General features: G+C 38.5%; 1 protein-coding gene across 1 annotated transcript; it reads right to left on the reverse strand.

Moving 5' to 3' along the window:
* Positions 1-8146: 8146 nt before the first annotated feature.
* Positions 8147-9136, reverse strand: LOC114713589 (uncharacterized). Its single transcript, XM_028898256.1, has one exon. The coding sequence runs from the start codon at positions 9134-9136 to the stop codon at positions 8147-8149; it is 990 nt and encodes a 329-aa protein (XP_028754089.1).
* Positions 9137-12383: the final 3247 nt, after the last annotated feature.

Raw genomic sequence — 12383 nt, forward strand, 5'->3', positions numbered from 1 at the left:
TATTAATGCTTCTTAACCTCACGCTATCTCCATTATATCTCACTTTACTTTCACCATTTGTCACAAATTTTCCTCCCATATGAAAATAACAGAACAGCTCATTCTCACAAGATGACCCAGCTTCGAAATTCATTTTGCTTCATTACCTGCACTGATAATAGAAGTCGAATGATTATATGACTTAATACCATCATCATCAACTTACATGACCATATTAGGATTTGATACATTCATACTTATAATTTGCAACAAAACACTTATTTCTTTCCTGTCTACACTAATGCTTCATTTTCTCAGAAGCCATCCACTCCATTATTTGAATCCTCCTTCAATATTGTGCCTTTATCTGACACTAATCACTCTGACTATTTGTGACCCCATCAAAGCCCTCTCCCTTAGTGTTTTTACTTCCCCATGCATTCACCCTTTGATCATCGTCGTTCCCCACAGGTTCTATATACCCATACCATCTCCCTGCTTCGCTACCCTTTCCACCTCAAAAACCAGCCCCACATCAACGACATTGCCATCCAACGGGGAGAGAAACATGAACCAAAGCATAAAGGAGACAGAGAAAAGAGAGAGAAGAACAATATAGTCACTGAATACTAACCTCACTTGCGTACTTCATTCAGCTATTGCTTCACACGTTCATGCTGTAACACCATTCTTTCATAATGATCATAATGACTTAAAGTTATGTAATTGCAAGGAAGACAAATTCAAATGACATCTACCATGGTAAAAATTTGAAACCTGATTGATAAAAGTTAACTATGGTAGAAAAGATAAAACTAGAGTGATAAAAATCTACCATGGTTAAAAGAAAAATGTATACTTAACAAGCAAAAATAAAATTATTTTAAGACTAAGGTTAAAGTATAAATAGAATTTTAAATAGTAAATTAGTAGAGTTATTATGTAAATTGAGTATAACCTTTTTTTTTTATAAGAAAAAATGAACACAAAAGAAATATCCTAGGGCCATGGAAAAATTAAATGTAAATAGAGGAAACATATGTACCACACATGAGGAATACAACAGAGCCTTTAAGCTCACTCCTCAGGTGCCTTCCCTCATTTTGAAAATTTTCCTAAAAATGTTAAATCAAAGGGGTGAGCACTAACATCTCAGTAACCTAAAGTTTAATTATACACATACAAACCCTTACACAAGTAATTAATATCGGTTATATAAACAACTAAAAAAGAACCTTTAATAATCATTTGCAAATGATATAATTAATTTATGACAATCACAAGTATATCTTGTTCATATGCAATGGATGCTTCCTCCCTTATTACTCTGTCTAACCTTATTCCGCTGACTAGAGCCATAGGCTTATTCACGGTTTGACCCACATACTGGACTAGCCAAAGCTACTCCAGTACTTGGGATATACCCGGCCAAAGTACAGATCCCAATCCTAGACAATGGCTCCCCTCCTTAAACAACAAACTAGGAGGTGTCACTGTCCCACATTTCTCCTCTACAAACCTGCCCAAGTAAGTATTAAGGAACGGGACCCTAAAAAGGCCAACCACTTTGCGTTAAGTGGAGGAAAACCACATGGTCACAATATATCTTATATACTAATGTCATAAACTCCCAGTCTAATCGTCAATGCATGTCATGAATATGCAACAAATCCAATACATGCAAGCATGCTTGAAAGAAAAGAAATCATTATAAATTTCCACAACACTAATCACGCATAAAAGAGAATTCAAATAATAGAAAATAATACAATCCTATCCTTTTCCCTTTTCAATCTTATCAATTTATTTGTGTCATTTAAGCATACATGTGTATGTATATATATATAATACCATCATTATACATTTAATCACAACAGACAAAGCTTGCACATACATGAAATAAACCCCAAGTTACCTGATTTCATCTACCTCTCCAGCAATCACACAATAAAGTTCTCAAAGAGAGTCTACAAAATCAACATGATAAAATATTAATTTAACTTGAGACAATATATATATATATATATATATCCTAAACTTGTTTTAAAGATATATGAAAGTTACTCTGAGACTTCACAGTTATCCTAGAGGACTCATAATAAATATTATTAACTTCTTATAATTAATGTTTTATAAGTATTATTAAAAATTAACATTTTATAATAGGGTTAAGGTGCAATTTTAACAACAAAGTTTTCTCGAAAGAGCACTAGGCATCATAAAGTTTATTTGGGTGCAAAAATATACATGAAGTTGTCAAAAGGGAGCATCTGGCACCATGCCGTTAATGTCTGTCAGTTTGCCGTTAGAGGGGCCCACAAAGTCAGTTTTAAGGTGCATTTTTAACAACAAAGTTTGCATCAAGGGGCATTAGGCACCATGAAATTTATTTGGGTGTAAAAATATACATGAACTTTGTAAAAGGAAAAAAATAACAAAATTCTTCAACCTCCATAAACATCCATTAATTTTATTCTTTTTGGTCTCACCAAATGCTATATTTTCTTTCTGTAAATTTCTACTTCCAAGCCCATCCATCTTTCTCTCATCATAGTCAACACCCACACTCTCTCTGTCATGTTGTTTTCTGAGCCTCCAAGCCTTTTATATGTATTTAAGCAAAACACATCTTTCCCTTCTAGGATATGAGGTTTATTGCTTGCATCCAAGTACTACCTCCAGTCCTTAATATAGGATGCAATGGACTAATTTGAGGAGATTAAAAATAAATAAATAAATTACTTTAAAATATTATATTTATTGTTTTTTCTCCAAATTAATTTTCTTGGCTTGTAAACTAATATATAATTTAATGATGCATATAAATATTTTAGAGAGATCATGTACTATATGCTATTGCGTCAAATAAATAAATAATATAATATTTAAAGTAATTTATTTATTTATTTTAATCTCCTCAAACTAGTTCATTGGATCGTATATTAAGGACTGGAGGTAGTACTCGGGTGCAAGGAATGAACCTCATATCCTAGAAGGGAAAGATGTGTTTTGCTTAAATACATATAAAAGGCTTGGAGGCTCAGAAAACAACATGACAGAGAGAGTGTGCGTGTTGACTATGATGAGAGAAAGATGGATCGGCTTGAAAGTAAAAATTTACAGAGAGAAAATATAGCATTTGGTGAGACCAAAAAGAGTAAAATTAATGGATGTTTATGGAGGTTGAAGAATTTTGTTATTTTTTTCCTTTTATAAAGTTCATGTATATTTTTACACCCAAATAAATTTCATGGTGCCTAATGCCCCTTGATGGAAACTTTGTTGTTAAAAATGCACCTTAAAACTGACTTTGTGGGCCCCTCTAACGGCAAACTGATGGACATTAACGGCATGGTGCCAGATGCTCCCTTTTGACAACTTCATGTATATTTTTGCACCCAAATAAACTTTATGGTGCCCAGTGCTCTTTTGGGAAAACTTTGTTGTTAAAATTGCACCTTAACCCTTTATAATAACTTCTATGAAATCCTTACTTTACATAAAATCCAAAAATTCTCAAGTTTATATTCATAACAAATGTTGAATTTCTTTTATACATATATATAATATTTCTAGAAGAGAGGAGCATGAAAACAAATTGAAGAGCTGCGTTTTTCCCCCTATCAATAAATGTATGTGCGGACAAAAACATGTTAGGAGGAAGAAGGCAAGGAAAGAGAGGAATCAATGGAACAAAGAAAAATTAAAATAATGAGAAGAAGACATGAGAGGTAAGTACGCACCTATATATATAACTCTATATATATATATATATATATGTATGTTTTGGGGTTGGTGATAATAATAAGACCTACGGGTGAACAGGGAAAAAGAGCAAAGAGGAAGAAGAACAAGGGGAATTATGAGGTAAAAAAATGAATTAAAAGGGAAAAGAAAACAAGAGTTGTAGATTTTACCTTGAATGTATGTAGATTTATGAGGATGGGATGCCTAGATAGTAGAAGAAGGAGCAACTACTTTTGAAAGGCCACAACAATGAAGGCTAAATGAGAAATTAAGCAGCAGCTAGGTAACAAATGTGTGAGGGGAAAAAGAATTAGGGTAGGCTAATATATTGTTAAAATTAATAAATTTACCTTTACTTAATTTAATTATATATATATATATCTTATCTTAATGTTATTATTGATATATCTGACTATATGAAAATCTCCAAGATCATGGGGAGAGAGATATATATATTTTAAAATTTAAACCAGTTTTTTTTTTTAATTTAACTTCCCATTAAATTTAATTTCACATACAAGATTTCAAATGTTTTGGATTTCAATGCGTTTCACCTTCTTTTTTTTTTTTAAATTGTTTTCTATTATTTCTTTATTTTTAATACATATATATAAAATGTTTTTTATTTTTCAATGCACTTATTTATGTGTATATACACCCATACAAGGTAACTTTTTATGATTAATTCCTTCAATTTGATTCACTTCTAAATCTCTTATTTCTTTAATCTTTTATGATAAACTTGAAAAATTGATAATTTAATTCTCTTAGTTCTTCTTTAAATAATCATTATCACTATAAAGTCCAAATAAAATTTGGGATGTTACACATGCTCTGACGTTCATGGTCCCCCTAAACTTTTTCCTCCAACTCCCGCCACAACTTTTACAGCTCCACCGAACATGTTGCTTTTTAAGGTCATCAAGGGCTTTTTAGTAATTGATCAACATTTGCATAATCCCCTATTAGACAACACTTCCCAATTTGTTAATATATTTGCTAAGCTTCTTACTTTAACATTTCACATTTTCAGGCTTCTTTATTTGTCATTTTTCCTCGATTTAAGTTTGATGTATAAAGATCTTATTTCAAGTGAAGCCTCCTTAATCATTCATTTTTAGCGTTTGTATTAGGAACCTCAATCTCATAACATAGCTAAATTTCTAGATCAGACACTAGTTTGGAAAAACACCTTGTCAATGTCACATCACGGTTAGATTCTCTGTCGTATGATAGACAGAACCCTCTTAAGAGATAGGAAAGATATTACTGGCTCAAGCTTTCACAAGAGAGGAGAAATTTATTAGAATGAACTGATGAGGAAAACTTCAGCTCAAAAAAGAACTGATGAGGAAAAGGCGCTAGTATTTCATAGATAGAATTTTGATCCAAGGTGAGTTTTGAGATCCCCATACTTGCAGGGTTATCTTTATTTTCTTTTGAACAAAGAGACAAGCCGAAGCTTGGAGCGGAAACCCACCCGGAAAAGGAAAGAAAAAAGAAAACTAACAAAGCCCACAAAAGACAACCCAGAAAGAATCAACCCCTAACTTAACCATCTTATTGGTCTTCCAGAGCCATATTCCTGCATTCAGTCGGCTCATAGGGAACCCATATCGTATCAAAAGGTCCGCAATGCCCTGTCCTTGCCAAAAAATCAGCACACTTGATAATGTCTCTCCCCGTGTGGTTCACCTCCACTGCCCTGTTTCCATAGATCATTTCCCTTGTATCAATAATGATAGATCTCAGGGGATGATCTCTTACTCGATCTCGCATTAAGAGATTAAAAGCCTCTAAAGAATCTGTATAGAGAAAAATCCTGGACAATCCCAATTGCTTGCATATCTGTAGTCCTGTCTGAATTCCCAGTAGTTCGGCCTCCGTAACTGAGCAGCAGCCCAGGTTCCTTTGGAATCCCATGAGCCATTTCCCATCATGATCTCTAATCACTCCACCACATGCCGCCTGTTGATTATCGCATACTGATCCATCAACGTCCAGTCTAACAGCATCCTTGGGTGGTGGTGTCCATTGAAATTCAGGTCTCGAAGCTGCGTTGAAAGCATCATGCTGGAGTTTCTGGCTCGTGGTATTCTCCATCAGATGGTATCTACACCGTTGAACCAGCTCTCTCGTATTGTTGGTCTCCCCTTCGAAAACATAGTTGCATCTAGATATCCAGAGCAGCCAACTTCCATACATGAAGACTCGTAGCCATTCCCAATTTGAGAACCTTCCAGTTGCTGGTCGATGTGTAGCATTCCAGACTAGCCAATCCTGCAAAGTTAAAACATAAAAACTAGGAAGAAATTGAGGTAATATTATAGATGACCAAAAGGCTTTCGCTCTCTCACAGTCTCTCAACACGTGTATAACACTCTCCTCTTCCTGACAGTTAAAAGGACAATTTGCTGTCTCTGATATCCCTCTATGAGCTCTAAGAGCGTTTGTGGCTATACTCTCATGGGTCACTTGCCATAAGAAAAACTTGATTTTTTTCTGGAACCCGACATCTCCATAATTTAAACCACCAAGAGTTCCTGTCAACTTGCTGCCTCCCATTAATGAACTCATACGCTGACCTTACGGAGAAATTTCCATTCGCTGCAGGTCTCCAGACATGCACATCCGCAGATTGGTTTTTAGGGGGTTTTATGCGAAGCAGCGTTGTGATAACGTGATGAGGTATAACTCCATGCCATCTATCAACGGCCCAAGTGCCATTCTCCCGCACAAACTCCTGAACCTTAGCTTTATGGTCCAACAATGAGGTCCTGCTCGCATACATTATGAGGGGGCGGTCCAGGGGAGACCATTTGTCCCACCAAAAGTTGGTATTCTGTCCGCTGTTAAGTTTCCTCCCTACTCCTTCCATGAAAATCTCCCACACGTTTACAATGGCCCTCTAGGTATGAGACGCTACCCTTCTATAATAAACTCCAGGGATTTCATCCTTACCACACTTATACTTGGTCTTAAGAACTTGAACCCATAACGCATTCGGTTTGGTGATCAATCCCCAGCACAACTTCATTATAAAGGCTTTATTCTGTTGATGCAGATTCTTAAAGCCCAGACCCCCATTCTTTTTCTTGTCTGTAACTTTCTCCCATGAGATCATGTGCATCTTCCTTGCATCTACATCTTGGCTCCACAAAAAGCTCCTGCTCGCCCTTTCCACCTCGTTTAGGACTCCTTTCGGAATGAGGGTTGATTGCATAAGATAGCTAGGAATTGCATTCAGCACTGACTTAATGAGGACCGCCCTCCCTGCATGACTTAGGAACCGGCCCTTCCAAGACGAGAGCCTTTTCTGCACTTTATGAATTATATAGGAGAACGTTAGTTTAGTGGCTCTGTTGTGAAGCAGTGGTACTCCTAGATACTTCCCCAGATCTGTAGTAAGTCCAATCCCCAGAATCTGACTAAGCTCCGAAGCCCTGTTGTGATTCATATTCCTGGAGCACAGCATCTTTGACTTTTCCATATTTACATGGTGACCCGAAACCTGACAGAACCTCTCCATAACATGCTTTATTTCCATTACTTGGTCCACCGAGGCTTCTGTAAACAGTATGAGATCGTCTGCAAAAAATAGGTGAGAGATATGAGGCCCTACTTTCTTGAATCTCAATGGTTTCCATCTCTTTTCTTCGCATTCCCACTTTATAAATTGCCCAAGTCGCTCCATGCACAGAATGAAAATATATGGGCTAAGGGGATCCCCTTGCCTGAGTCCTCTTGTGGGGTTGAATTCAGCACAATTCTCACCGTTCCACAGGATCGACAGTGAAGCGGTCGAGATGCACGACATGATGAGCTCCACTAATTCTCCCTTTATGCCGATGCAACACAAGGTGTCTCTAACGAAGTCCCAGTCTAATCTGTCATAGGCTTTTTCCATGTCCACTTTAACCGCCACTAACCCCTTCTTCCGCCTGTAGGTTCGCATAGTATGCATTGCCTCCTGGGCTATGACTATATTGTCACAACTAGATCGTCCTGGAATGAAACTACATTGTTCCTGACTTACCAGCTTTTCCATTACCCTTTTGAAACGGGACGCAAGGAGTTTAGTGAGAATCTTGAAGCTGACATTACAGAGAGAGATTGGTCTGAAGTCCTTGAGATGTACCGGATTATCCACCTTAGGGATCAGGACAATACGTGTCTGGTTTATCGCCCTGATTCTTGTAGGTTCCTCAAAGAAAGATTTGATTAGATCACAAACCTTTTCTCCAACTAGATTCCAGTGCCTCTGGAAAAAGTGCGCATTAAGTCCATCTGGCCCTGGAGCCTTAAAAGCCCCCATATCAAAAGCAGCGTTCTTAATTTCGGTTGAGTCCACTGGGCGTTGAAGCCAACAAAGATCCTGACTGTCTAGCTGTGGGAACTTCGCATACCATCTTAAGTGGGTCTAGGTTTCCCGCTCCTTTGTGTAGAGATTAGCATAAAAATCACAAGCCATCCGCTTTAAAAGCTCTGGGTCCTCTATCCACTCTCCATTGTCATTTTTTAGAATCTCTATTTTCTGTTTTTTCCTTTTGAGGACAATGGACGCATGGAAAAAATGAGTGTTTCTATCACCCCACATCAACCATTTACATCTTGATCTTTGGTACCATTGCAATTCTTCCTGAAGTAAAATTTTCTGGTATTGTGCCCAGAGTTTCTCCTCTAGTCTCCTAAGTCCCGGGTGATCATGCTTCCTTCTTTCTCTATCAATTCCTTCCAGTCTCTTCACCAGTTCTTTTTTCTTTATAACCAGGTTGCCCACATGCTGATCATGCCAGTTTAGTGCTTCCTCGTGGAACCTTTTAGCACCCTCAAGCCAAGATTTATCATTCCAGGCTTTCAATATGACTGCCTCAAAATCGTCCTCAAGTTCCCAGGCCAATTGGTAGGTAAATGTCCTCGGTTTCCATCTATGGTTATCACCGCCCTGTGGGTTTATCACCAGAAACCGGTGATCAGATTTAAAACGAAGTTCATGCGAAACCAGAGTTTTCGGATAATAACTTGACCATGTTACATTCTGAAAGACCCAATCTAGTCGTTCCTTAAGGCCAGTCCTTTCCCACGTAAGCCTATCCCCTCTTGTTTCACATTTAGTTAAACCACAGTCGTCAACGCACTCCTGGAACGGTTTCATGACTGCTTCATTCGGGTTGCCCCCACCCTTCTTATCCCCTGGCGACAGATAAGCGTTAAAATCCCCAAAAACCAACCAAGGTCCCGTAATCGTATCTGCAATCAGCCTTAAGGAATCCCAAAGTATCATTCTTTCTATTGACTTCGTCTCCCCATAGACAATAGTTAAGAACTCACCAGTCGAGTTGCTTCGACTACTCACTTTGCAGTGGATAAACTGTGTCGAGGAGCATATGTAAGTGACAGAGAGCTCCATACCATTCCACAGTAGCCATATTCCTCCTGAGAAGCCACTGTCTTCTACCCTTATCCAGTGGGAGAAACCCAACCTTTTAACCACATTATCTGCTCTCTTTCCACTAACACGTGGTTCCAAGAGGCAAAGGACGTCTACACTAAATTTAGCAGTAATATCTCTTATCAGGATGGGAAAGCTTCAGCTTCCAGCTCCCCTACAATTCCACACACCAATAATCATAGAAAAAAACAGAAGGCAAAAGAGAACAGAGCAGGCACCTAACAGCAGTTACCGCTCCTATTCTGGCTCCCCTTTTCCTCCTTTGCTACATCTGAGCTCGCGTCTATCCTCTTTCCCTCTAGTCTTATAGACTGCTCGACTAACGGGTTTGGCGGTTTCGGGGTCAAATCCGCCACTGCGACCAGAGCAAGTGTGTTTTCCATATCGTCATCTTTCTGCGTTCCCCCGTTGGTTGCCGTATCAATATTTAAGTCTTTGGGCAGGACTAGGACTTCCCCAGTGCAGGATTTCTCTAATATAGTTAGCTGGGCTTCTTCACTTTTTGCCTCCGTCTGCTCCATATTACCCATAACCACCTTATGGGTCCGTTGATTCTTCTGCTTGTATTGTTTTGGCTGGCCCAAAGGATGACTCCCCTCAATTGCCTTACCCCTTGCGTTCTTATTTGGCCCATTTCCTGAAATCGGCCCATCCATGGGCGGTTGGTTCTCCTTCCCAAGAGCTTTAAAAAGTAATTTTGGTCCTTGAGCTTCCTTGCGACCCTATTCACTCTTAAAGCGACGTGATTGCTCTTTTACCCCTTCTAGATTTCTCTTTTTCTGATAGGGGACAATAGCCTTTCTCTCTGCTTCAGAGTCTGCAGTAACCTTGTTCATGTCAAGAGGTGGTTCTTCTCTCCCCTGCTCTGTCTCCGCCCAATCCTCAAAAATCGAGAATCTCGATTTCTGCACATACACTTGCTCAGGCCGCCTCACCTTCGGCTGACCAGCAACAGTGCTCAGTCCTGGTTTCTGCTCGCCTTGTTTCGCGGACCGAGACTTGGAGGATTTTCCGGCTAACATCCATACTCCAAACGTCTCATCAGTGTCAGTCTTCTTCTCTGCCTGCGCCCGCGACGGTGCAACCACTACCGGTGGTGGCATGGAGGTGCTGGCCTCCTGCGTGTTCACATTGACTTTCCAGGGGCAAGCTTCGCGTCGGTGGCCAAATCTGCCGCATGCAAAACAGATTACCCCCAGTCCCTCATATTCTACATTAAAAACTTCCCCAGCAACAATGACGCGGGGTACTAGCTTCTTTTGTAAATCCAGCTCCACACATATTCTCGCGTACTTGCCTCGCTCAACCTTCATCTTGTTTACATGGAGGCCGTCTCTAAGCGTGTTAATGTCCACTTTCAGAGTCCGGCCAATACGATCCCCAATTCTAGTGATGCAATGACTATTGTAACAGTGCATGGGGACATCCGGAATACACACCCATGTCGCAACCCGTCGCAGAGGATTTTGGTGGGGATTAAAGTATGGTGACCACCTTTGCACCAGGACGCAGTGTTGCTTAACTACCCACGGACCATCATATAACACTTTACGGTAGTGAGTTCTCCATTGTTCAGTTTCACTAAAACGCACCAGGAAATAATTGTTAGGGAGGTCAATTAGGTCAAAATCTGAGAAGCCCCACAAGTTTCGCAGATAGTCTTTCAGCGTATAAACATTAAACCTTTTGCCTAAAACTGTTAACACCAGGGTGTAATTCCAGGGCTGACACCATTCATTAAACTCTTCCTCAGTAATGGGAACCACCGGATATAATTCCATTTGTTTCTTGATTTCTTCTGACACTTCCGGTAACTTCCAGTGAAGCTCGTTCTCAGCATGGAAAAGGTCGTCCTCCTCCATTGGGCACGCTCCATGAGCTATGCCATTAAACCCCATTAACGATGCTTTGTAAGAAGGGAAACCTCCTTGCGTATTCTTAGTTATTCCCCCAGAAAATTTCTCCACTTCAGCTTGATCTTCCATTCGGTCGTCCATAATAGCTTGTATAGGTTCCTCAATCTTTTTCTTCTTATTCTGTCCAGTACCCTCTTCAGATGATTCGCGATCTGGTGGCATTTTCCGTTGCCCCGTATCCTCCATGAAGTTCTTCGAAAGGTTCTTTGCACGTTTCCCAAGAGAGAGAAAGCCAACGAAACGCTCTTTTTCTTTTTAGCTAACTTATAGGTAAAACTTACTGCAGGGTTATCTTTATATAGACTCTCGACTAACGTTAGAATTTCTCATGAAATAAAGTTGGCATAAGATTATGACATAACTAAAGCTTGAATCCTTAATTGCATAAAGTTGACATGGACATAACAAAAGCTAAAATCTCTTTATTTTAAACAACTTTACTGAGGTCTTGGTCAAAAAAAAAAAAACAACTTTACTGAGGTAGTTACGACATAAAAAATAAAGCATGTCATAACAGCATATTGGACTTGAATGGCACAATATCGCCATTTGGACTTAAAGATAAGCTCCTGATCATTACAAGAGAGATCTGAATATATCTTTTCGTCTTGTATTTCAGCACACCCAAGCTTGTACTCGCGCTCTTATGCTTCATGCTCATCTAGTTGAATCTGATGATCTATCAGGTCCAAAAAAAAAAAAATCTGATGATCTAATGTTTCAAGCTCATATGGTCTTGAGAATCCAAAGGGAAAAGTGATGATACTTCAAAATCTGTCTTGTGCTGTGTATTTGATCATTGTGCCTCATTTAATCCAAGAGTGAGTTGAGCAAGCTCAGCTCAAGTATCTTGGATGTCTACTTTTCACATTTTGGGTGTTTCAAAAATGAAATAATAATACTAGACGTGTTCATAAGTCAAGATGGACATAAAATAATCCCGTTCTAATAATTGGGATGAAATAACCTTTTTGTCTAATGTCTTGTTTAATCCCAATGACATCTTGTCTTGTTCAAGACAAGACATAACCAAGATGAGATAAAGAAGTTTGGAATAAAATTTAAAAATTTTTTTTTTCCAAAACCAAATGTACATCGAGTATAAAAATTCATGATAAAATTTACATTAAAAAAATAGATTAAAAAATTATCAAAAATCAGCAACAATAGAGAATTAGCGAAGAAAAATTTTCATTTTAAAAGACAGAAAAACATATAAACTCAAAATATCCATAAAAAACATTATATGATCTATAATGATAAGTAAAATAAATTTATAAAATTTTAAG

The sequence above is a fragment of the Neltuma alba genome, unplaced genomic scaffold, assembly GCF_004799145.2.
Source record: "Neltuma alba isolate B1F8T4 unplaced genomic scaffold, ASM479914v2 tig00011439_pilon, whole genome shotgun sequence".
NCBI lineage: Eukaryota > Viridiplantae > Streptophyta > Magnoliopsida > Fabales > Fabaceae > Neltuma > Neltuma alba.

Coding starts and splice junctions, on each gene's coding strand:
- LOC114713589 (XM_028898256.1), bottom strand. CDS start 9,136: ATGGAGCTCTCTGTCACTTACATATGCTCCTCGACACAGTTTATCCAC.